The following is a 26,281-nucleotide window of genomic DNA, read 5'->3' on the forward strand; positions in this document are numbered from 1 at the left end:
TCTCCATAGTGGCTGTACCAATTCACATTCCCACCAGCAGTGCAAGAGTGTTCCCTTTTCTTCATACCCTCCCCAGCATTTACTGTTTCTAGAGTTTTTGATGATGGCCATTCTGACTGGTGTGAGATTATATCTCATTGTAGTTTTGATTTGCATTTCTCTAATGATTAGTGATGTTGAGCATTCTTTCATGTGTTTGTTGGCAGTCTGTATATCTTCTTTGGAGAAATGTCTATTTAGGTCTTCTGCCCATTTTTGGATTGGGTTGCTTTTTTGTTATTGAGCTGCATAAGCTGCTTATAAATTTTGGAGATTAATCCTTTGTCAGTTGCTTCATTTGCAAATATTTTCTCCCATTCTGAGGGTTGTCTTTTTGTCTTGTTTATGGTTTCCTTTGCTGTGCAAAAGCTTTTAAGTTTCTTTAGGTCCCATTTGTTTATTTTTGTTTTTATTTCTGTTTCTCTAGGAGGTAGGTCAAAAAGGATCTTGGGGTGATTTATGTCATAGAGTGTTCTGCCTATGTTTTCCTCTAAGAGTTTGATAGTTTCTGGCCTTACATTTAGGTCTTTAATCCATTTTTGAGCTTATTTTTGTGTATGGTGTTAGGGAGTGATCTAATCTCATACTTTTACATGCACCTGTCCAGTTTTCCCAGCACCACTTATGGAAGAGGCTGTCCTTTCTCCAATTTGAAAGAAAAAGGAGAAGTAACAACTGACACTGCAGAAATACAAAGGATCATGGGACATTACTACAAGCAACTATATGCCAATAAAATGGACAACCTGGAAGAAATGGACAAATTCTTAGAAAAGAACAACCTCCTGAGACTGAACCAGGAAGAAATAGAAAACATAAACAGACCAATCACAAGCACTGAAATTGAAACTGATTAAAAATCTTCCAACAAACAAAAGCCCAGCACCAGATGGCTTCACAGGCGAATTCTATCGAACATTTAGGGAAGAGCTAACACCTATCCTTCTCAAACTCTTCCAAAATATAGCAGAGGGAGGAACACTCCCAAACTCATTCTACGAGGCCACCATCACCCTGATACAAAAACCAGACAGAGATGTCACAAAAAAAGAAAACTACAAGCCAATATCACTGATGAACATAGATGCAAAAATCCTCAACAAAATACTAGCAAACAGAACCCAACAGCACATTAAAAGGATCAAACACCATGATCAAGTGGGGTTCATCCCAGGAATGCAAGGATTCTTCAATATACGCAAATCAATCAATGTGATACACCATATTAACAAACTGAAGGATAAAAACCATATAAACATCTCAATGGATGCAGAAAAAGCTTTCGACAAAATTCAACACCATTTAATGATAAAAACTCTCCAGAAAGTAGGCATAGAGGGAACTTACCTCAACATAATAAAGGCCATATATGACAAACCCACAGCCCACGTCATTCTCAATGGTGAAAAACTGAAACCATTTCCACTAAGATCAGGAACAAGACAAGGTTGCCCACTCTCACCACTATTATTCAACATAGTTTTGGAAGTTTTAGCCACAGCAATCAGAGAAGAAAAGGAAATAAAAGGAATCCAAATTGGAAAAGGAGAAGTAAAACTGTCACTGTTTGCAGGTGACATGGTACTGTACATAGAGAATCCCAAAGATGCTACCAGAAAACTAGTAGAACTAATCAATGAATTTGGTAAAGTAGCAGGATACAAAATTAATGCACAGAAATCTCTTGCATTCCTATACACTAATGATGAAAAATCTGGAAGAGAAATTAAGGAAACACTCCCATTTACCACTGCAACAGAAACAATAAAATACCTAGGAATAAACCTACCTAAGGAGAAAAAAGACCTGTATGCAGAAAACTATAAGACACTAATGAAAGAAATTAAAGATGATACAAATAGATGGAGATATATACCATGTTCTTGGATTGGAAGAATCAACATTGTGAAAATGACTATACTACCCAAAGCAATCTACAGATTCAATGCAATCCCTATTAAACTACCAATGGCATTTTTCACAGAACTAGAACAAAAAAATTCACAATCTGTATGGAAACAAAAAAGACCCCGAATAGCCAAAGCAATCTTGAGAAAGAAAAACGGAGCTGGAGGAATCAGGCTTCCGGACTTCAGACTATGCTACAAAGCTACAGTAATCAAGACAGTATGGTACTGGCACAAAAACAGAAAGACAGATCAATGGAACAGGATAGAAAGCCCAGAGATAAACCCATGCACATATGGTCACCTTATCTTTGATAAAGGGGGCAAGAGTATACAATGGAGAAAAGACAGTCTCTTCAATAAGTGGTGCTGGGAAAACTGGACAACTAAATGTAAAAGAATGAAATTAGAGCACTCCCTAACACCATACACAAAAATAAACTCAAAATGGATTACAGACCTAAATGTAAAGCTAGACACTATAAAACTCTTAGAGGAAGACATAGGCAGAACACTCTATGACACAAATCACAGCAAGATCCTTTTTGACCCACCTCCTAGAGAAATGGAAATAAAAACAAACAAATGGGACCTAAAGAAACTTAAAAGCTTTTGCACAGCAAAGGAAACCATAAACAAGACAAAAAGACAACCCTCAGAATGGGAGAAAATATTTGCAAATAAAGCAACTGATAAAGGATTAATCTCCAAAATATATTGAGCTCATGAAGCTCAATATCAAAAAAACAAACAACCCATCCAAAAATGGGCAGAAGACCTAAACAGACGTTGCTCTAAAGAAGATATACAGATTGCCAACAAACACATGAAAAGATACTCAACATGACTAATCATTAGAGAAATACAAATCAGAACTACAGTGAAGTATCACCTCACACTGGTCAGAATGGCCAACATCAAAAAAACTACAAACAATAAATGCTGGAGAGGGTGTGGAGAAGAGGGAACCCTCTTGCACTGTTGGTGGGAATGTAAATTGATACAGCCACTATGGAGAACAGTATGGAGGTTCCTTAAAAAACTAAAAATACAACTATCATTAAGACCCAGCAATCCCACTATTGGGCATATACCCTGAGAAAACCATAATTCAAAAAGAGTTATGTACCACAATGTTCACTGCAGCACTATTTACAATAGCCAGAACATGAAAGCAACCTAAGTGCCCATCGACAGATGAATGGATAAAGAAGATGCGGCACATATATACAATGGAATATTACTCAGCCATAAAAAGAAACAAAATTGAGTTATTTGTAGTGAGGTGGATGGACCTAGAGTCTGTCGTACAGAGTGAAATAAGTCAGAAAGAGAAAAACAAATACCATATGCTAACACATATATATGGAATCTAAAAAAAAAAAAATGGTCCTGATGAACCTAGGGGCAGGACAGGAATAAAGACACAGATGTAGAGAATGTACTTGAGGACATGGGGAGGGAGAAGGGTAAGCTGGGATGAAGTGAGAGAGTAACATTGACATATATACACTACCACATGTAAAATAGATAGCTAGTTCGGAAGCAGCAGCACAGGACAGGGAGATCAGCTCGGTGCTTTGTGACCACCTAGGGGGTGGGATAAGGAGAGTGGGAGGGAGACGCAAGAGAGAGGGGATATGGGGATATACGTATGCATATAGCTGATTTACTTTGTTATACAGCAGAAAATAACACACCACTGTAAAACAATTATATTCCAATAAAGATGTTAAAAAAAAAAAAAAAAGAAACACGCAACTGATTCTGGTCAAGAGGTTCTGAGCAAAAGCCTCTTCTGTGCTAGAGTATTTAATTGCTGATTCAAGACCCTGCAGCCCTGCTCATCCCCTACAGGGACAAACCTTGAAGCACCATGTTGAGATGGCAGCCCTATAAGAGGGTGTGGAATGACTCGTGGGACAGAGCATCCACTGACTGTGCTCCAACAGTGTGAACCGTTTATAAACATTTACTGCATTAAGCCATGGAGTTTTTTTCTTTTTATTGGAGTATAGTTGATTTACAATGTTGTGTTAGTTTCTGCTGTACAGCAAAGTGACTCCGTTATACATATATATATTCTTTTTCAGATTCTTTTCCATTATGGTTTATTACAGGATACTGAATATAGTTCTCTGTGCTATAGAGTAGGTCCTTGTTGTTTATCTGTTTTATATATAGTAGTGTGTATCTGTTAATCCCAAACTCCTAATTTATCCCTCCCCCTCTTTCCCCTTTGGTAACCACAAGTTTGTTTTCTGTGTCTTTGAGTGTTTCTATTTTGTAAATAAGTTCATTTGTACTATTTTTAATGCTACATACAAGTGATATCATATTTGTTTTTCTCTGACTTACTTTACTTAGCATGATAATCTTCAGGTCCACCCATGTTGCTGCAAATGGCATTATTTCATTCTTTTTATGGCTGAGTAATATTCCACTGTATATTTGTAACACATTTCCTTTACCCATTCATCTGTCAATGGACATTTAGGTTGCTTCCACATCTTGGCTATTGTAAGTAGTGCTGCTGTGAACATTAGGGTGCATGTATCTTTTCGAATTATAGTTTATATATAGCCAGGAGTGGGATTGCAGGATCATAAAGCCATTGAGTTTTTGAAGTGATGGGTCACCTCACTATAATGTAGCCCACTGTGCCCAGTATTTCTAACCAAATTTTGCATAACTTTCGAGCTGCTATATGCTTATAAACGTGCCCACAAATCCCAGGAACAGGCAGTATGTGAGGTCTAGAACGCTGCCCCAATATTTTCTAAACATTTTCAGGAAGATATTGGTCAAGACGTCAGAAGGCCAAATGCATTTAGAAAACAAAATCGCACCTGAATCAAGATCTCCGTTGCGGTCAGCTGAGCTCTGATGTTTTTCCAAGGGTGAAGACGAAGGGTCCCGCATGCTAGAAGCTGACACACTGTTCTCCATTCTTAACAACTATGGATCGTCCTCTCTTAATTCATCCTGAAGGAAGAGTTACCTAAGGGCAACCAGCAACAACAGAAATCAGGGCACTGTAATTGTATTCACTCGTTTTTCAACTCTCCAAAAATAACGGTGTCCCATCAGAGCTGCTACCACCTCATGACAACAGGCAAAATGCAATGTCATGTAACAGAAAATACCAGGACTGAAGACTAAAGAGTACATATCTACACACGGTCAACAACAAGGTCACGGCACAGAAGCATCCACTTTCTACAGGTCATCATCACCCCTAAGATGGACACTTTTTCACCAATAAATAGAATCGATGTGCCAACCTCCAATCTGCCTTGGCAGCGTTGGCAAGACACTCCACCACCCTGCTTCTCCCTCCTCTCTCGTTGGATGCTGTGAAGCAGGAACACGCCCCCACCCCAGCATCCCCACACACAGGTAAGGTGTCCGCGGTCTCACAGGTGATACGTTACCGAAACCAGTTAAAGAATCAATGCTTGCAAATAACGTGCTTTTTGACCAACTGGACTTTTCCTGTAGTAACATGGCTATTTCACACTTACATTCTGATGGAGTGGGTGAGAAAACAGGTAAAATTATAGCCGGTTCTCACCGAACCCTATGATCTAGTTTGTGTACATCACAGCCCATGAAATACCCAGACACAGTCATTAGTAAGGGTCAGGCACTCAGGACTGGTTTGCCAAAATAAGGACCTGATTCCTGCATTTCACTCTGCAGGTGGGAGTAGGCACTGCAGGGTTTCATTCCAGGAAGGGAAATGATCAGGTTTGTTTCAGAAAAATCATTTGGGCAGCTGCATGCCAGACAGATGGACAGACAAGGGGAGGCTGAATGGAAACAGACTAAAAACAGAAACGTGCCAACTGGTAGGGCATCCCATGGTTAAGACAAAAACTGAGAAATTACTACATAGTAGTTTGTAGCTCTTAATCCCCTACCCCATCCCCTCTCCCCACTGGAAACCACTGGTTTGTTCTCTACATCTGTTAATCTCCTTCTGTTTTGTTATATCACTTTGTCTATTATATTTTTTTAGATTCCATATATAAGTGTTAACATACAGTATTTGTCTTTCTCTGTCTGACATACTTCACCAAGCATAATACCCTCCAGGTCCACCCATGTTGTTGCAAATAGCAAAATATCATTCTTTTTCATGGCTGAGTAATATTCCATTATATATCTATTTTAAAGCCATATGTGGCTAGCAGCTTCCATAGTGAACAGCTAGACCACTGCCTAAGCAGGCAGGAGTTTATTGTATTTGAGTTTGGAACATGTCCTAAATCATCACCAATTCTTGGCTCTCTTGAAGGTTGTAGTACAGCGAGCTAGTTAAAAGAGAAAATAGGAATTTTAAAACCTAAGGAACTTCAAAAGGAGACTGAGCAGTTTCTCCATAATATTCCACAAATCTTTCATCACAATCTTCCTAATGTAGTAGGCTTTCAGTGAATGTGCTGGTTTTCATCAATTTCAAAAGAGAAATAGTCTTAGCAGCTAAGTTATGTTATACTATTATTGCTTTTTTCATTCATTTACAAATTCAAGAAAATCATGTCACCTCAAAATGTAACCAGGCAGAAAGTTTTTCTTCAAGGAAAAATCTATAAACCTAACTATTAGTAAATCAGTCAAGCCCTTATTAAAGGAGGAAAAAAGTTTACTTTTTTCAAGTTTTTAAGATTCCTATTGATTCAACTCTATCCATCTGCCTCTAACTAGATACTATAAAAAGGTAATCGGTGACTATAAAATGAGATCAATTTAAATGCACCAGACCCATCATTTTAAATAGAAGTCAAAAGCAACGACATAAATACCAAAACCCCACATTATTCTGTAAGGGCAAGTGGCAAGGCTCTGTCTACCCCCAGGTTGCAAAAATGTATTTATTCTGGCAAATGACATGTCACCGTTCGCTTTCTTGGCCATGTTTACTTTTACCCTTCCCATAAAAGGTATACAACTTTGTACTCTCTTTAGAAGCCTTGCAAAATAAAATTACAAAGGAACAAAGGAAAATCACTTGTAATTCTAACACCCAGGGATAATCTCTTTTATTTTTATAGTATCTCCTCCTGATAGCTTCTCTGTGGGTTTTTTTTTTTTTACTTCATATGGAATTTAGAATTTTAATTCATTTTCCATTTAAACATCACATAGAAAGCATTTTCCCCACATCATTAAAATTCTTTGAAAACCTGACTTGAAATGATTGTATGACTTTTATTATAATATGAACAGGTTGTTTATTTACTATTCCCCTACTGCTGGCCATTAAGTTTTTTTTTTATTTTTCACCATTATGAACACTGTACTATGCATTCTCACATACCTCACATCCTTCCCACATTTTAACTTTGTTGGTATCTTTTATGGATTTTTAAGAGCTCTACGTATCTTATCCCACAAAACTCTTGCAGATATTTTCCCCAAGTCTCCCTTTAGTGGGTCCTTCTGATATATGTACGGAACGTGAGCTGTTTTTTTTAACTTAGTCCAATCCATAATTCACGTTATTTCTTCTAAAAACTGTATTCCTAAAATGTCCTCCCCCATTGTAAGAGACCAGAAGTTTAACTTCCCTAGGGTTTCAAGTTTTACATTTTTAACCTATGTCCCCATATGTTTATGCTCAAATACTTTGTGCGGTGCAGTTCTGAGCTAACCACCTCCCGCAGTTAATAATCCATTCCTACCCCATTGGGTTTTTAATACCCTGTCTTTACCATCCATGAAATTCTTACATGTACAAGACTGTGTTTCTATGCACCAAACTTTCCTTTAATTTTGAGAAAAGTCAGCAAAATAGGAACTATGACTGTTTATACATTCCCCCATCCTTAGTTCAGCGATCACTGAACTTGGGGCCATTTAAGGTAGGTTTATAAAGGGGTGACAAAGGTTTTGCATGTCCTGGGAACCCAGACTCATGGCTTGATCATCACACGGCATTCTACTGTGCACAGAATGTACCAGAACCTGCACACAGGTAGAAATGACCGTGCACCAGAGGCTGTTAAGCATCTCCCACCCCAAATTTCCATTTCCTCCTTTGTGTGCAGGGAGGACTAACTAGTTAACCAAAATAAACACTGCCGGGCCATCCTCGAAGTTGCATGTGGTCGCACCACTCTGTTCTGGCCAGTGGGAAGTTTGCGGAGCGAATGAGTTCAACCAGAAGGTCACACGCTTTGGAGGAGGGGTGGGCCTTTACCAGTCACCCCCAGAGCCACCTGAGATCACGCAGAGGAAGGCCCCACTGATGGCAGAGCTTGGTTCTGCCATCAGCTGCAGACGATTACTTCAAGAGAAATAAGCTTCTATCCTGTTTACACGGCTCTATCTGACGGTCCCTGATACACAGCCAATCCCAAATCTCAACAAATACACCCGAGAAGGACCACGCCCCTTTGTAATAAGCTTATCATTAGGATGCTTGGATTGTACTATAGAACTCAGAGTGTTCTCTAAGTTTTTCATCAATAATGCCAAAGGCCGCCTCTGGTTTATTCTGCACCACCACCCCCGAAAAAGTCGCAGTTCACATTAAATTCTGACCAAGGTGCTTAAACCTCGAGGAGAACGAGGTCTATAGGAAATGAAAAAGGATCCCCACGCAGCGGGGACTCACCGCCATGAGCCTAACTTCTAAAGAAGTCGGGGGTCAGCATTGCCTTTAATGTCATCGACTATTCAGTGGTTCTCAAAATTTAAGGAAGAGCAGAATCTCCTGCGGGGGGGGGGCGTATCACAACTCAGACTGCTGGGCCCCCTGCCCAGAGCTTCTGCTTCAGTAGATCTGGGATAATGCCTAGTCATCTGGTACCTCTAATCAGGTGATGCTGATTGCTGCTGGTCCAAGGACCACATCCTAAGAACCACTGCTTTATTAAAGGAAGATTTTTGCCTGGGTTGTTTAGAGAGAGAAAAATAGTTCCCCATCAAAATATATCTATCCTAAGTACAGTAGAGAACATAATATTTCTGCAAAGTCATTTAAATGTGGGGAGAGGAAGGTTGGGTTTTGTAGAAATGGTTTTGCATTAAATAACGTGCATTAGTTTTGCATTATAAATCATTTTCCTTATAGAATACCTGTTCTCTGAATTCCATTGTTTTGCAAAGTCAAGATTTGCTTTACCATCTGCCTGAAGTCAGGTGAGCTTGTTGTCCGTAAAAGTTCGACAAGAGTTACAGTACCAAGAACTTATTGTGTTGATTGTTCATGGCAGAGCCATTCTCTTCGTGCAGCAATGTATCTGGACAAATTCTTTTTCCCCAGCCTGTTTTCTCAAGAGTCGAGAGGAGATTGGATCACATCATCTCTAGGAACTCTTTGTGTTAGGTCCCTCATTCCTAGCAGATCTTTTCCCCAGCTTTATTGAGACATAATAGACTAGCAGACGGTTTTTTGTATCAGTTATGTCTGCATATAATTTCAAAAGCCAAATATTCAACAAGGCTTGTACATGATGCACCCCTCCCCCGCAAAAAAAAAGAAACAGCAGTCTCCTGCCCTTCTCCCCCTTGAGGCAATCACTTCCAACTCTTCTAGCGGATTGTTTTGGCATTCATCTCATCTCTGAATAACAGTTTACTTATTAATTGTTCAGTTTTTGTCTTTATCAGGTGATACTCTACCACTCACATCACCTCTCTCTCTCTTTTCATATATATGTGTGTGTGTGTATACATAGATATATATACATCCTCCTAACAGGTATGATCCCATTGCTATGGCTCTATAAAGACATTACAGCAGATCCGTGTGGTGTACTATGATTACTTTTCCTTTCTCACCCAAGTTTTCCCTGGAGTTAATGATGGCCTTGTTTCTTCCATGACCTTAGCTTTCTACATACTTTTCACCCTTTCAAAGCCAATTTTTCCATTCACTGTCTAAATCTCTCGATAAACTGAGATATATAGGTATTTTCTTCATCTTGAAGTAATTTCTACCAAGGCTTTCTGTTCTGCTCTAATCTAGACTAACTGCCTTCGATGCCTGGTAGCAGGTGTTATCCTGAGATCTTGCTTCACTTCTTTTATGAGATTCTCCTCTTATTCTGTGTCCCAGGTCTTCCTCACTTGGTTTTCTCCCACCTTTTCATGGAGCACATTCTTCAAAAGGTTCCTAAGAAAGGATTTAGCAGAAACATGTGCAGTCTTGCATAAAAATGTCTTTAACCTGTTCTCACGTTTTAACCCATAGTTTAGGTGGGTAAAAAATATTCTTTACCATATGATCCAGCCATCCCACTCCTCAAGCATATATCTGGAAAAGACAAAACTCTAATTTGGAAAAGATACATGCACCCCAATGTTGAAGCAGCCTAAATGTCCATGGACAGATGAATGGATAATGGAGATGTGGTACATATATACAATGGAATACTACTCAGCCACAAAAAAGAAAATGAAATTATGCCATTTGCAGCAACATGAATGGACCCAGTGACTATCATACTATATGAAGTAAGTCAGGAAGAGAAAGGAAAATATCATATGATATCACTTATATGTGCAATTTTAAAAAACGATGCAAATGAACTTATTTACAAAACAGAAACAGACTCACAGACATAGAAAAAAAACTTACGGTTATCAAAAGGGAAGCAGGGGGAGAGATAAATTAGGCGTTTGGGATTAACAGATACACACTACTATATACAAAATAGATAAACCACAAGGACCTACTGTATAGCACAGGGAACTATAGTCAATATCCTGTGATAATCTATAATGGAAAAGAATCTTCAAATATATATAAATATATATATGAATCGCTTTGCTGTACACCTGAAACTAACACAACATTGTAATCACCTAGATGTCAATTAAAAATCCTAAACTGGAAAACATCCTCTCTTAGAATTCTGAGGGTTCCCCACATTGTCTTCTAGCTTCCACTGTTGAGAAGTCTGGTCCCATCCTAATGACCAGATCCTCTGATGTTCTGAAATTTCACAATGAGGTACCAAATGGTGATCTACTTGTGGCTTGGGGGCTCTGAATGACTTCCTTCAAGATTGGAAACTAGTCTTCAGTTCCAGGATATTTCCTGGAATTACTGCCAATTTCCTCCCCTCCGTTTTCTCTGTTCTTTCATTCTAATATTCATTCCAATGTTGAATCTCGTTAATCTCCCTCATTTTCCCTTTTATGCCCCTTTACTCTTTAATCTACCATCTAGGGTATTTCCTTGAATTCCTCTTCTAGCTCTTCTATGGAGTTTTACAATCTAATTTCAAGAGGCTCTTTTTAACTCTTTGAATATTCCCTTTTTCCATCCTACCTTGTTCCATAGATGTAAAATCTTCTATTATATCCCTGAGGCCATTCATGATTTTTTTTGGTAAGATGTTTCTTCTCTCCTTTGTAAGAGCAGGTTTTTTTCTCCCTTGGTTAGTTTTGGTCTCTACTGTTTTATATTAGCTGCCTACCTCAGAAGTCTGGTAATACTTTGTGGTTTCTCACGTTTATGAGTGGGGAATGAAAAGGCTGACTGACATCTCAGGGCGCAGGGGTGAAGACTGTACACCTTGGGAACCACTGCACAGAGACCCAGCTGCGTCCTTCCCAAAGGAAACCCCAATGTGTCTTTGAGTCTTTGCTCTTAGGTTGGTCAAATTACACAGAAGAGGATTCTCCCATATGCTAACACGAGGGCTGGGAGGGGGTCTCCCGCCTCCTGACACTGGTTTAGAAGGGAACATCCCAGAAACACAGTCATTTCCTTCCCTGCAGTGTAGGCTCTGAGAAACAAGATCTCCCTCCTAAATCCACAACACTAAAAAGCTGTGCAGCCCCAATTTCAGATCTCCAGACGTGTGTCAATAAATTTTCTCCTTTCCCTAAGCTAGTGCTAGTGCCCCATTTTTCTCCTTGATTTCTTTATTAGACGTGATAAATGTTAAACTATCATTGTACAACTAGACTTTGAAACCAAAATTCTCAAAGTTCAGGTGAAAAAGTGAAACTTTACATTGGATTAATGAAGATACCTTAGCATTAGAAATCACTCTTCTCTCCATTCATTGAAAGGCAAGGTCCAAAGGCGTACTACTCAGAAGGACTCACTCCAGTGAGCATTATTATAATAGCAATAAAAGAAATGTCGCATTTCTTTTCAGTTACCCAATTATCCAGTCCTTTCAAAGGGACCTGCCTTAAACTAGTTCAAGGAACGGGCAATTTTCCTACCGATGAACATGCTTACAATTTCAAGCTTGCTACTCAGAAACGGGAAAAAAATGTGTGCAGTTGTTTTGTTTTTTATGTGACTCTGAAGAGAGACTCTTCCCCAAACTGAAAATTAAAAGTGAAGGCCTAAACTAAAAGCTTATGGAATTCCAGACATACTCTAGCTGCCCTTGGAAATCTAGCATGTCTAAATCACAGAGAAAACTGCCTCATTTCACACTCCAGGAATTTCAAAATGAGCACAGGACACCTAATCTGAGCTAAGACCTTTCCAAACATTTCCATCAAAATGGAAAATCTCAGAGGATTCGGAAGGATGCACAACCCACGTTGTGACCAAAACCTGATCTCTGAAAATCACTGCTTCCATTTCCCTAAGAAGCAACATGCAAATAACAGCCTGGAATCACAGAGTATCTGCAAGTCCCATATTTGTAAATGGCTCTGAAGATGCAAAGAGGGGTTAAGCGCCCAGGCACTTATCAAGGAAGGCTCCCTTCTCTTTACACGCACCCTGTCACGCAGATCACTCTGTTAACAATGCAGGATGAAGCCCAGCTCTCCCCACTCTCACCAGCCAACACAGCCTCTCTCAGAAGAGACAGGCCTTCCCGATTCCATCATCAAGGGAGACGCACTGATTCTCTGGGGCACAAGGTTCATGGAATTTTGCCATCTACCATATGCTCAGAGCTTGATTTACCTTGATTAGGACCACAATCTCCTGGCCATTTTGCAATTGGTTTTCATCGGGTTTTCACTCTAAATAGATTGAAATCTGACGCAAACTGCTGCCCCAAGCATAAGAAATGCTAAGTTTTCACATCCCGATTCATACCTCCGTCCTAGGAAATGAGAGATGTAGGGGATACGAGGAGGTTGAGGAAGAAATACCAGGGCTGGCGGTGGCCTACGATTCCCACAATAGCAAATGGTGTCTTCTGATTCATGGTTTTAACTGTCACCTCTTAACCTCCCAACCAAACGGCAAGTGTAGCACTCCAGACGGAGCAAAATCGGTCGTTCAGAAGCGGGCATGAGAAAAATGAGAAAGTGAGCCTTCCAAGTTACTCGCTCGAGAGAAGAGAACACCTAATCCAACTGCAGACGAGCTGTGCCCCATCCTGGAAGTTCATTTACTTATTTATTAACTATTTATCTATCAATTATTTATGTATGATTCACTACTTATTTACTGTCAAGACGGCGGAGGCCTTTCAAGACCCAGTTAAATCTACTATAAATCAGTCTTTGCATCAAGGTAGTGATACAGGGTTTCTTACACCAGAAATTTACTTCCAAGCCACAGAGGTAAACACCAACCTTAGGTTAGCTTATGACTGACATGAAGTACTTGACACAGAAGAGCCTGGTTGTGGGACCTTATCAAAGAAGCATGATGTTTCAGAATTAACGCAGACATTTAGTGCTAACATCTTGGACAAACTCCAAACATAGGATTTCCCCGTCACCTACAAATATTAGGAGGAATGAATTCGAGCAGCGATTCAAGGCTGTAACAAAGCTAAGTAACCTCATATTCTCCAGGAGAATTGCATCTCACATCACACACGTGTGCATGAGTCATTTTAGGGAAGCTAGCCCATGTGTTGTATACACAGTCATGAGAACTCAAGAAGTAAAGAAACCTTACAAAGGACCCTTCTGTAAGCTAGACATGCATAGATAACATCTAATCATCAGTATCTAATTTTCTGAGGGGATTTTTATGAATCAGATGACTTCGAGCAAGACAGATGCAGAGCAGTGATGCTTTGGGGATACCACGCGGTCATCCTGCCTTCAACTAAGACACCGACGATGAAGAGTACCAATCAGGACTCTGCAAGCCCACCTCTGAAGGATGCGGCCAGAGAGTCACCGCAGCCTGCAGGGTTCTGCAACAGAGCTGAGGATTCCTAAAAGAACTGAAGAGCATTTCAGGTGCTGACTTTAAGCCATAGCTACGTATGCGTAAAACTGGGCACCAATCACATGGTATCAGTGATATCATTTAAATGCAGAAAGGAAATGTACTAGAGTAATAAGATAGTAAATAATAAGATAGCAATAAGTGGAGCCCATCCAACTGCAAATCATTATGCAAAGTCAAGAAAAACACCCTCATTTACTTTGGTTATAAAGAACTTGGGAAAGGTAACAAACCCTACCGAAGACTGCAGAAGATCCGGTTTTACCCCATAATGTAACCATCACTTAGCAGAATGTACTCTTGGCCTTTTTAACTGCAACAACAAGCAACACTGTTTTCATCTGCAAAACACAGGGACTGTTCTAGAAGCCTCCTAAAGTCTCCCCTCCCACTCACACATTTCAGGAAATCTGGGTTTTCCCAGACCTTCCTGGTTAAAAGTGTATGTAGTAGGAGAGAACAATATAGCATCCGCTCCAACGGAATAAAGGCTCAAGAAAGGAAACAGTCACCATGGTCTAAACTGGATCCCAAAAGCTTTTGTAAAAGAGCGGGGGTCGGGTCCCCAATGCCCAGCTGGCTACTCAAAGTGTACAATCTGCTACACTGCCCAAAGCCGCTCTAGTTCACAGTGCAGGGATGAAAAGGGGAAGAGGGAAGTCTGCATTTTGAAGCTGGCTGGGAAGAATAAAGCATATTTAAGTTAAAGTTTTAAAGACAATAAATGACAAGGACCCAAACTCAAGGCTCCAAACATTCTGTTACCACTGAGCCACTCTCTGGCCTCCAAGCAGAACATCAAAAAACACAGAAAACCAGGGCTGGTAGGTTTGATTCCAGAGTTGGCTGTTTTTAGTAACAGTGCTGTGGACTGCTGGAGACCAAGGTAGAGGGGAGCAGAGAAAAACAAGTTGTTCCATAACCATCAGCCTTTATTAAAATGATGGCATCCAGGGGGTGGGATGAACTGGGAGACTGGGATTGACATATATACCCGAATACGTATAAAATAGGTATAAGAACCTGCTCTATAGCACAGGGAACTCCACTTTGGTGTACAGTAAAAACTAACACAACATTGTAAAACAACTCTACGCCAACAAAAAGTAAATAAATAAATGATGGCATCCAGCTGTTCACATCTCCTTCCCTGAAATCAGGGGAGCACATCTGGCAGGGGTTCAATCCATTAGGCGTGTGGCCCTGAAGGATCTGGGAAATTGTCAGCTTCAGTATGAAGCATCATCAGCTATGTTCTGCATAACTTTCTTTTCTGTTTCGTTAGCACACTGAGGTGAATGCTTCTTGGAAGACTCTGGGCCTGGCTGACAGACCCCTCCCAGAACTCTACTCAGCTAGAAGAGCCCTCTCCCTGTCACCTGCCACTGGATAAATATCTGAAAAATCCGCCCCCAAAACACAAAAAACAAAAATCAAAAAACCTGGGAGGTAAGTCTCTCCAACACGCATCTTTTTATCTTCTGGGGCTTTAAAAAGCCTCTTCTTAATTAGGCCACGTGGAAAATTAAGGCTGAGAACTGAGAATAAGATGGACAAAGACAAAATATGCAGGATGAGGCCTGCAGCATTCAAAAAAGGACCAAAATCAGGCTGACTGGTCAGTGGAAATCTTAGCAAATCAATCTGGGCAAAATGAGCAAAACAGGGTCCAACCATTAGCCTGCAACAAACAGCTAGAGGTTGGGGTAGTGATTTTACATCTGTGGTTTGTATGTTTACAAATAAAAGATGATGCATTATGAAAGAATAACTATGGGGCTTCCCTGGTGGCGCAGTGGTTGAGAGTCCGCCTGCCGACGCAGGGGACACGGGTTCGTGCCCCGGTCCGGGAGGATCCCACGTGCCGCGGAGCGGCTGGGCCCGTGAGCCATGGCCGCTGAGCCTGCGCATCCGGAGCCTGTGCTTCGCAACGGGAGAGGCCACAACAGTGAGAGGCCCGCGTACCGCAAAAAAAAAATAATAATAATAACTATGATTAGAAACAGATGAACTTTAACCTAGTGAGTTAATATCAACCATGATGTTAATTAAGAAAACAAGTGGGGTGCCTGGAACAGTAAACATCTGCACTCTGGATCTCTTAACATCATCTTCAAGACCTCTGTCCTCCAGTTCACAAAGACACAGGTTAACTCTCTCCAGATAAACCCTCACCTCCCCCCACACCCGCCACGTACCTTCATTCTAAGGCTGCCCTTGTCCACTTCTCTGCCCTTAGAAAGGCAGTGTCTTCCCTACAGAAATGTATGCAAACACCAGAGGAATCCAACCGAAATTGTGGCACTGTGCTTTTCCCTCCACCCCCCCTAGATCTTTCTACCACTCCACTCTTTTTGTTGTTGTTATTGGCCAAGAGACATGCAGGATCTTATAGTTCCCAGACCAGGGATCGAACCCGCGGCCCCTGCAGTGGAAGCAGAGTCTTACCCACTGGACCAAGGTCACATGAAAAGCTCTGAACCAGAACTGGGGTTTCTAAATTCCCAAGACTGGTTCATTCTAACCATCCGGCCATAGTGTATTCACACCATCTTTAGTGCACTTTCTAAAATAATGCCAAAGCCACTTTCTATGAAAATCCAGCTGCTTTGAGTTGGCAGAACTTGACTTTTAAGGAAGTGAAATCAACTTCCACTCACATAGGGTAAGTGGAGCTGGCTTTGAGCTGTCAGCTTCAAGCGTGACGTCAACTCACCCCTGGAGGAGCCTGCAAGGAGCTGATGACCCAGGAGCAAAGAGAAGCAGAGTTGACCTAGACGTCCCAGGGAGAACAGCTTTGGGGTTTTATCTTCAGTTTCATACCACAGAAGAAAATAATCCAATAAAACATCAAGAACTTCAGTAGAATCTAGGAGACTGTGCTCACAAGTGGCCAATGCTACTTAGAACGGAAAATTCATACTTCCTTCCCCAGCTTTCCATGCTGTCTGATTTCCACTCTCCACTACTTCTACATTTTTAAACTTATTCTCACCCTCATTAGTGGGTAGTGTCTTTCAGAGAGGAGGGGGGAAGAAAGCAGACTTATATTAAAGCCAATTTTTTTTTTTGGCCGCGCCACGTGGCTTGTGGGACCTTAGTTCCCTGACCAGAAATCGAACCCAGGCCACGGCAGGAAAAGCACCGAGTCCTAACCACTGGACCACCAGGGAATTCCCAATTATTTTTTAAATCAAGATGAAGTTTCAGAAATTCAACACTTTCCAAAGCTTTAATGGTCAAATCACGTGACTATGAACAACATTCTTTCCCAACCCAGGAACACCGCGTAATTTCACTTCACAATTTAAAAACAGTGACTTAAGCTCTGTTCTCCCATGACTGTCTGAACTGAATGCAAAAGGAAAATGCTCTAGTCTTACTGTTTCAATAAAATATTTTAAAAAAACAAACCTATTTGTGTGGCCCTGTATAACCTCCCCAAAGCCTCAATAAATTACCGATAAAGATACCAGCACTCACCTATAATGATTAAATAAGCTATTGTACTTAAATTGCTAGGCTGTGTCTCACACGTAGCAGATAATCAATACACACAGTTTCAAGACAGTTTAAGACTAGGATTCAAATCCTCACTCTCTTGCTCAAACTTGCTAGCAAATGACTCAGGCTCCCTTTCCATCTCCCCATGTGCAAAATGGAGGTGACAACACTCATAAAATCGAGGATATACAAATACAAACAATTCGAAGAGTGGCTGGCAAATAGTAGATGCTTAAATAAGTAGTTACTATTTTTTTTAATATTAGTCTGAGTAAACAGATAATTCCAAATCAGAGTAATCCCACAACCCTTTCAAATCCAAATGTGTTTTTTTTCAGTGAGCATCTGTTTGAATTGTCTTTTGCATGAGACTTTGTAGGAACTTGCGCTTGGAATTTCAGATGCTCGTATTGTAGCTGAAAGTGATTGAGTTCATAATTCAGTTTTGAATGAAACAGAAAAAAAACAACAACTTGCCAAATTTATGAGAAAGGATGCTTAAATAACCTTATAAGGCGTCTTTTCTCAGCCAATACAACTGCAGGGGGAAAAATAGCACAGGATGCAAATCTGTCCCACCTTCCCCCGTCCCACCAGCTCCAAACCCCTCCTTTGTAGTGACAACTGCTGAAGCTCTTTGCCACTCTCTGACACTTCAGAATTCACCAAATGCAAGACATCTACCAAAATGTGTCACTTTTGTTTTTAAGAAAATCAAAAAGAATGAAACCAAAAGCACAATGGATTCTTTCTTTAAATCAGTGTCAAAGACATCTATCTTATCACAAGAATAGAAACCTATGCGACAAGAGAGCAAAACCTTTAGAGTAGTGAGTATCATCTTACGGTAACATGAAGGACCCTAACTATCAATGTATAGCGAAGAATTAGCACGTTTTAAAATTCTCTACGGGCTAACCAGATGGGGAGTAGGATGGTGGCAACTTTTAATCAGAACACTGCTGTACTGATCATGCAAAACCAATCCTTTAAGAATTTTATTTGATAACTTTATATAAATCATATAACATTCCCTCTTAGACCGCAAGCTCTAAATTGAGTATCTTCCCTTATTTCCAATACACTGTCCTGTCTATAAACATCTTGTTTATTTACACGGACCTCCAAACAGCCAACACTTGGTTTAGCCAACAAGATCAAGTTTTCTAAGAATGTCCCAGGACATTATCAGTCTTACAAAGAGAGGAAGTACTTGCCCAGTGGCCCAGCCTGAAGGGCAGGAATGGAAAATGGAGGGTCAGATCTGATTCTTTCACTGGCTGGGTTACCTGGAGGCTGCAGCCATCCACCCGCACTATGAATATAATTGAATAAGGTCCAAGCACACACCCTGTCTGGGCAGGCGGGGTAAAGAGGGCTATTTGGAACGGCCCCTTCTAGTCCTAGGAATTATTAGAGCAAACTCAAATCAGGTTTTTCTTTATGGCCTGTATTCTTTATGACCTGGCCCAGGCCCTACCATTATTGGGATTATATGTGAAGGCTAGAGGGGTGTGCCTCAATTTTCTCTACACCTCTCCTTTTCCAGAGCACAAGTGAAATCATGACCCCGTGTGGAACTTGCATCCCTTAACAATAACCACGTTACTTCTGCACAGTGACCTGCGTTCAAAGACATCCTCTGTAATGATGGCCAGTAGTGTTTCCACCCTACCTTCCGGACAAGAGTCTGAAAGATGAATCACTTGAGCAGGTCTGCATAGATGTGTTGAACCACAGATCTTTTTTTTTTTCCCAAATAGAACCATGGGGATCTCTGAGTGAGATTCCAGTCCAAAGCACCTATTTTGTAGATACGGAAGTTGAGGCTCAGAAAGATGACATCCAGTAACTGGTCCAAGGTCATACAGCGGGATGGAAGCATCGCTGAAACTAGAAGCCAGGCTTCCTCCTGATTCTGTCATCTCCTCCTCTGTCAGGAATCTTCCTTACAAAACAGAGCTGTCAGATCACGGGTCACCACTACAAATGCACAGATGGTTTGTCATGACAAGTATCATTTCCCTAACCAGTTTTTCTTACTTGTAGAATGGGAACAGTAAGTTACTACTAGGGCAATGTCGACGTAAGAACAGTCAGAAAAAAAAAATACTGAATGTGTCTTGAACTATGGTCCTAGTTTCTTTTGGGGACAAGAACCTTTTACAAGTTCTCCTTTATGGCCTCTACACTGTTACGGGAACTCCAAAAGTTCCAAAAATAGTGAAATACTAAGAAAGAAATGGTATCTAATACTAGAACTGGAGGTAATTCAAATTCCACAGTAGACTACTTTTGTTCAAATTACTTTAAAAAAAAGAACTCTTTTACTTTGAAATCTTCTGCATTTTCACTACATGTGCTTCTCTGATCCCAGAAGCACCCTCTATCAATTCAAGGGAAGTCTCATTCACTTACTGCTCAGAGCAATGTTTCCATCACCCAGGATTTTTGCTCAGATTTGGCAAGTCCTTTGGGGACAATGGCACAGAGAGAAAGGTGGAAAATGCCTCCTCAACTGGAGTGGGCAAAATGAGATCTGATGACCCAACAGCACTCCCAGGACAGCAAAGGAAAGTCTTATTATAAAGAGAAAAGGGAAAAAAATCACCATGGTTTTCCCCTTTCTTCAGGTCCCTCTTCTGCTTCCAGCTTCTTTTTTTTTTTTTTTAAGTCAAGAATCATAAAGCTAGTTATCATAAAGCTGGTTTGGGGAAACCAGCAAGGTTTCCCAAAAACTTAGTCCACAATTTCTGCAAGAAAACATGAAGAGGAAAAGCCCTCTCTGATCAATTACTCCCATCATCAGTGAAATTCATGTCCCAGCAGATGGTTCGTTTGAGGTTCAAGATGTGGGTAACCTAATGGGAAAGGGGAAATACTCCTTTGTCACCCCTGCAGGTCTCAGCTAGCACTTCTAGAACAACACACATCAAGACAGATTGGCTGATGGAACTCTTCTCTGGGGTAAGGGCTGCTGAATCGCCCTGCCACTGGGCAGTGGTTTCCACTGGCCCTGGAATGGGTTCTGCGCACAGCTTGGGTAGGGGACTGGAGGGTTGCTGGTGCGCATGGGTGCATGGTCCCCCGCCCACCCCGGCCACCTTCCAGGCAGCGGCAGGGTCCCAGCAATGAACTAAGATAAAAATCTGAGACTACTTATTTATGGAAAGGAGGAAGCAGAGTGTGTGCAAATTTAATGCTTCGAACGGAGAAAGTAGCAGATCTCCTATCTCAAAGGACAGCCTAGCCAGCCATTCTATCTGACCACCAAGGCCTCTCCCCTCCCCCCCACCTACCCGCTCCACCTCGCTCCCCACCCCCAAAGACTTCCCAGGAAACGGGGCCGAATTTGAGCCTGTTTTCGCTTTTTCTCCGACCTGGTGAAACCTGGGTCCATTTGCTTGGTACAGACACGCCAATCGGTCCCCCGGGTCCCTCCGCTACGGTGCAAGGGTGGAAGGGTGAGGGAAGGTAGAGAGCGGCGGCGATGGATCTGGATTCAGGCAGGGTCTGCCCGCTTCGGAGGCAGTTTCCCACCAGTGGGCTCGGATCCGCCGCGGCTGCGCCGCTGGAACCGACAAAACGCGGCGCGGGGACCAAACTCTCCGGAGTCGGGGCGGAGCGCGGGGCCTGGAGCCCCAGACCCTCAAAGGCGCCGGCGCTCGGGGTCCAGGGAGGCACCGCGGGGGACGCCCGGGTGGGTGAGCAGTCTCACTTCTGCACTGAAAGGAACGAGTAGCCCTGAGGCCAGCCCCTGCCGCCCTGCCCTTCCTGGAATCCCACCCAACTCTATAAACCCAAAGATCCCGAAAATTTCGAAAGCGAAACTGCAAGCAGGTCTACAGAAGTTTGGAAACGGCCTCCCAGGCTTCCTGGCGTCGTGTCCGTACTCCCGACACCACCAATGTGGTCAAGGACGAGCGGCCCTGAGAGTAGCCATCGCTCCGCAAGGCCACCCTCCGCGTCCCCGGGGCACCTCCCTGCGTTTTATACGCGTGAAAGTCCCCAGCCCCGGTTTCGGGGCGGGGGTCGGCCGTGCTCCTGCCTCGTCTCGGTTCCTCCCTCCTCCCGCTCCTACCCAAGAGAAGGAAAACTTGGGCCCTGCGAGAATCCTGTGGAATGTTCTTCGCAGTCGGTTGTATGTTCGCTTCCACCGCACAGCTCGGTGCAAAATCGCAGGTTTCGGGGCGTTGGAGTGAATTGTGCGCTTGTCAGCCGCGACGTCAGGAGGACGAGGGGAGGGGTTCCCGGCTGAAACTGCAGTTTACAAGCACAGAGCCATCTTAGGCTGGTTTCCACTTGGGCGAAGCCCACGGGAGAGCTGTCCCCGGGGGGACGCGCGGGACCGGAGCGCCGGGGACGCGCCGCGCGCTCGGCCCGGGAGCTGGGGGTGCGAAGCGCGTCTGGGCCTGAGGGTCGCGGATCGCTCAGCCCCGCCGCCCAGGTCGGAAGGAAAATCTGCCGCGGGGTCTCGCATCTTGGTGATGCTTCCCCCCAGGCCCCACCCACGGGCCGCCGCGAGGGACTGGCCTATCCGACAGCGCCGCGTCCGTCTAAGTGGGAGGACAAGCTGACCCCACCGGTCCTCCCTCCAGGCCTCTGAAAATGCCCAGAGACCACGTTTCTGCGGTAACTGCAAGCCTGGCCAGCGCGATCTTTTTAACCCTATGATTTAAAATCATCTTGGCGCACTAGGAAGACGCGCCATCAGGCCACGGGCACAAAGAAGGTCCCCCGGACCGGCCCTCGCCTGGCCCTGGGGACGGCGCGCGGCCGCCGTGTGGCCCCAGTCCCCCAGGTCCACCCCGCTGGCACAGCTGCGCGACCTCCGCTCCGCGGCTGCATCCTGGCCACTAGCGACCCCTGTCGGGGACCCCAGTTCCCAACTAAGGGCGCTCGGTTTGCTTGCTTTCCCTTGGGCTCCACTCACAAGCTCCGACTTTGCCCTCAAACTCCGCTCCCTGACCCTCTCCCGGGCCGGAGGCCGGCCTTTCCCCGGCACCTCGCCGCCCTCTCAAAGCCCAAGGCGACACCCCCGCTCTCTCGCCTAGAAGGCTCCTAGCGGATCCAGCCCTCTCGGAGCCCGATCAGAGCAAGGGACACTTTCTTCCGCTGACGCTCTCCCCATCCCCCACCGCCCCTAGAGCGCAACTCCAAAAGCAACTCCTCCCCTCCCCCATGCACGCTCTGCAGCGGAGGTCCGCGCGCCCCCGCCCTTCCGCCGCTGCACTTTCACTCCCCCACCCCACCCACCATGCCCCGGACGCCGGCCCCCCAACCGCGGCGCGGCGCGAACTGCACCGGGTGCCCACCGCTAACTGCAGCGCGCCCCCTACACACAGAACCCCACGGGCGTCTGCAGTCCGACTTCACCCGAAACCCTGGACAGTGAGTCCTTTTAATAAGCACCTCCCCGCTCCACCTACCGGGCTTTACGCACACGGGATCCAGCATACGGAGAAAGAGAACTGGTCTCCTAGAAAGCCGAAATAAATCATTCCCCCTGCCCTCATGTATTTTGCACCACGTGTCAGCAGTTTGTCATGTCAAATCATGGTAGGGTCTGGTTCCAAGACGCACACACGAATTCAGGGTGGATCTCTTTGGCACCCTCCCCGCCAACTGCACACACAGGTATGCACACTGATCCAAAGGCACACAGAGCAGTTGTGCTCGGATGCCCCGGTCCGGGCCAGCGGTACCCCTCTGCCCTTTAGCAATGGACTGGACACACGCAGACTCTAACCACGGAAAAAACTGGGGCAGCTCATTCCCTCTCTTTTTTCCCATTTAATTCGCTAAAGCAGCTACTGGAGTAGTCAAAGAGAGTTGAAACTAAGAGATGGCACCTACGGTTGGGTTTTTTCCCACCTCAAAACCTTTATTTTCAGTTTTTAAAAGCCACCTTAGCCCGCCATATTGAAACTGGCACAGCTTCTAAATACTCCTTCCCCGCCGTTGCTTCCAAGAAAACACGAGTACGGATCGGGCTCTGGACTTGCGTCTGGCCACCGCAAATCAACCACTTCCCTCACCTAAGGCTCCCCCTCTCTCCGGTTAATCCCCTCCCGCCGCCTCGGGTCAAAAATCAGTAAATATATCTAGCAGTTCCTACAGTTGTTTTTTTGGCGGATTTTACCAACACACACACACACATACACATACACACACACACACACACACACACACACACACACACAGAGTAAAAAAATAAACTCCCAAACCAGATCAGATTAGTAATTGAAAGGTCATATGAGAGTACAACAGGAAAGCCCCAAGTGACAGGATATTACTTTAACGTAAAAGAAAAAATAATAATAAAGAAAAGAACAAAAAGATCATCCCTGCGGGAGCACGCTCCGAAACTACTACTGACAATTTCATTTCAGCTGCACAGGCAAATGTTTCCAAAGGGGGGATTCCGAATGTGCCCACGATTTTTAACCCCCTTGATGGCTGGTCTCCAGTCCTCACTCCACATCTTCTCCCCCCCGTCCCCCCGCCACCCCAAACACACACACCAAAAAAAAAAAAAAAAGGAAGAAGAAGAAAGAGACCCCAACGAGAGAGCGCGGGGTAGCAAGGGCGGCTGCGTCGCTAAAATGAGCGCACAAATGAGGAAGGTGGGCGGCGGGAGGGGACAGCTTGCACCCTGGTAGGAGGACACTTTGCAACTACGGACGGACCCCCGCAAGGCCGGGCTTTGCAAAGCCGAGGGACCGGGGGAAGGGGACAGAGGGAGCAAAAATGACAACCCGGAGCGCAGAGCGGACTTTGGGGCTCTGCTCCAGTAATGTCGCTTTCTCCTCCTGTCCTTCCCTTTCGCTCCTCTCCCTCAGCACCCCCTCCTCCAGCCCCCCACCCCCGGGCTGGCTCCAGCTTCCCTTTTTTTCGGAGCTGGAAAAAAGCTGACCGGCGCGCTCAACCTGCGGGCCGGAGGTCTGCTCGCTGGGCTGGCTGGGCGCGGGGACAGCGACCGCGCGGCGTCCTACCTGATGAAGTTCGTCCTCCCCGCGGCGTGGACCAAGACCCCGGGCGCCGCCGTGGGCGGAGGGGGGGGACACCGGCCTCACCCGCTAGCTCTGCTTTGCTCGCTCCCTGCCCGCCGCCTCCCTAGCGCGCCCGCTCCACTCCGCCGACTCCCACTACAGCCTCATTCCAATATGGCATCCTCTCTGTGCGCATGCCCGGCACTCTTTTTTAAGATTATTATTTTGTGTGTGTGCAGCGAACTCCTTCAACGACCTTTTCCAAGCGCTTGCAGAACGTCTTAAGCCAATTAGCCTGCGGGACGTTCCGCACTCCTTCCATTGCCCCCGCTGTGACGCCCCCCCGTGACGCCTCCGCGTCTGGGCACATTCCCCCCCCCCCACACACACAGAGGCACATTTCACGCTCCCACTGCCCCCTCCCCGCCCCGCTCCCCTCCCTTTTTTTCTTTAGCTCCCATCCATACACGATCTGCACAAAGTTCCCATCACAGGCGTTTCCGCACACCCATCTGCAGGGAAATCTGGGCAAACTCCGCATCTCACTGGAACACTTTCTGTTTCGTCGGTTTGCAATCCCTCCTTGGACCAAATGCACAAACTTGCGCTTTATCCGCCGAAGGCTGGTTCCGAGCGGAGAGAAATCCAATTCTTTCCGCGACCCGCGTCCCGCCCACTGCGCCCCACCCGGCACTTAAACTGCGCTTTTTCTATGGAGATTGAAACATTTCCTGGCCCCTTAGGGATGGCGGGAGGGGGTCGGGGAAAGGTTTTCCAGGGAAACGAGCCCAGAGGGGTCGGAAAATTCAGTTGTCCGCTGAGATCGGCAGGACACAGGTAACGAGGGTCGCCACGGCATGTCCTGGGGAAATGTCCGGGCCGGGGCGACCGCAGAGGGCACCTGGCCTGGGCTGGCTCTTGTAGGGCGGGAAAGGAATCTTGCCCGAGAAAAACGTGGCCCTCTGCGATGGTGGGAGTGAAACAGGGTCAGCGCAGACGGGAGCAGGGCAGGGTTTCCCGGCGGCGTGTGCGGGTTCGCGGGCACTTTGCCCGGGGCGTGGGGGGAGGACAAAGTGGAGCTCCCCGGCCCGAGCAACGGCTGGGCAGAGACTGAACGTAATGTACCCAATGCGGAAATGCTGGCGACGCCCGAGTGGGCAAGACGGAGAACTTCCGAAGGTGGGCTTTGCTGTACTAAGGAGCGAGGAGATGCTGCTGGGGGCTAGACTTTATTTCTGTGGGAAACGGAGAACTGACACGTTTTGTCAGGGTTTTTGCTCTACTGTCACAAGGGGTAAAATTCCCCAGAGTCTCCCAATTGTGTCCATCTCCTTCTTAAGAACGTCTCTCACCGCGCCCTCCCCTGGCCCGGGCCGGGGGGCCAGAGGACCCTGCGCTCCCAGGCTGCTTCGAGTTCGCAGCTCCGCCCTTCCTCCCCCGTCCTTCCACGTCCTTCCACCCCCGCCAGTCCTCGCGGACCGGAGACCTCAGGCACTAGAGGTCCTCGGAGGATAGGTGGACGCTCTGCAGGGCGGGGGACAGGGCGCGGGGCGGACCGAGAGAGAGGAGGTCACAGCCTGAGCGCGCGCGGGACGGGCGGGGTCCTGCCCTGGCGAGTCCTCTCCCCGACAGCGGGGCCCGGCTGGTCTAGAAGAACCGCGCGAGAGACGTGCCGGGAAACTGCTCCAGCCAAGCCACGCGGTCGCGAGGGC

General features: G+C 45.0%; 1 protein-coding gene across 1 annotated transcript in view; it reads right to left on the minus strand.

The window, feature by feature from the left end:
- The window catches only part of SFMBT2 (Scm like with four mbt domains 2), a 211,220-nt gene extending 186,390 nt beyond the window's left edge, over window positions 1-24,830 (minus strand). The window contains exons 1-2 of the mRNA XM_027121576.1: window positions 24,573-24,830; window positions 4,796-4,947 (exon numbers count right to left, since the gene is read on the minus strand). Coding sequence (XP_026977377.1) covers window positions 4,796-4,895 — 100 coding nt within the window. The 5' untranslated portion in view covers window positions 4,896-4,947; window positions 24,573-24,830. The remainder of the gene's footprint in view (window positions 1-4,795; window positions 4,948-24,572) is intronic.
- Window positions 24,831-26,281: the final 1,451 nt, after the last annotated feature.

Source organism: Aethalodelphis obliquidens, unplaced genomic scaffold (assembly GCF_003676395.1).
Source record: "Aethalodelphis obliquidens isolate GAN/ISIS:26980383/991018 unplaced genomic scaffold, ASM367639v1 scaffold23, whole genome shotgun sequence".
In the NCBI taxonomy this organism is placed as follows: domain Eukaryota; kingdom Metazoa; phylum Chordata; class Mammalia; order Artiodactyla; family Delphinidae; genus Aethalodelphis; species Aethalodelphis obliquidens.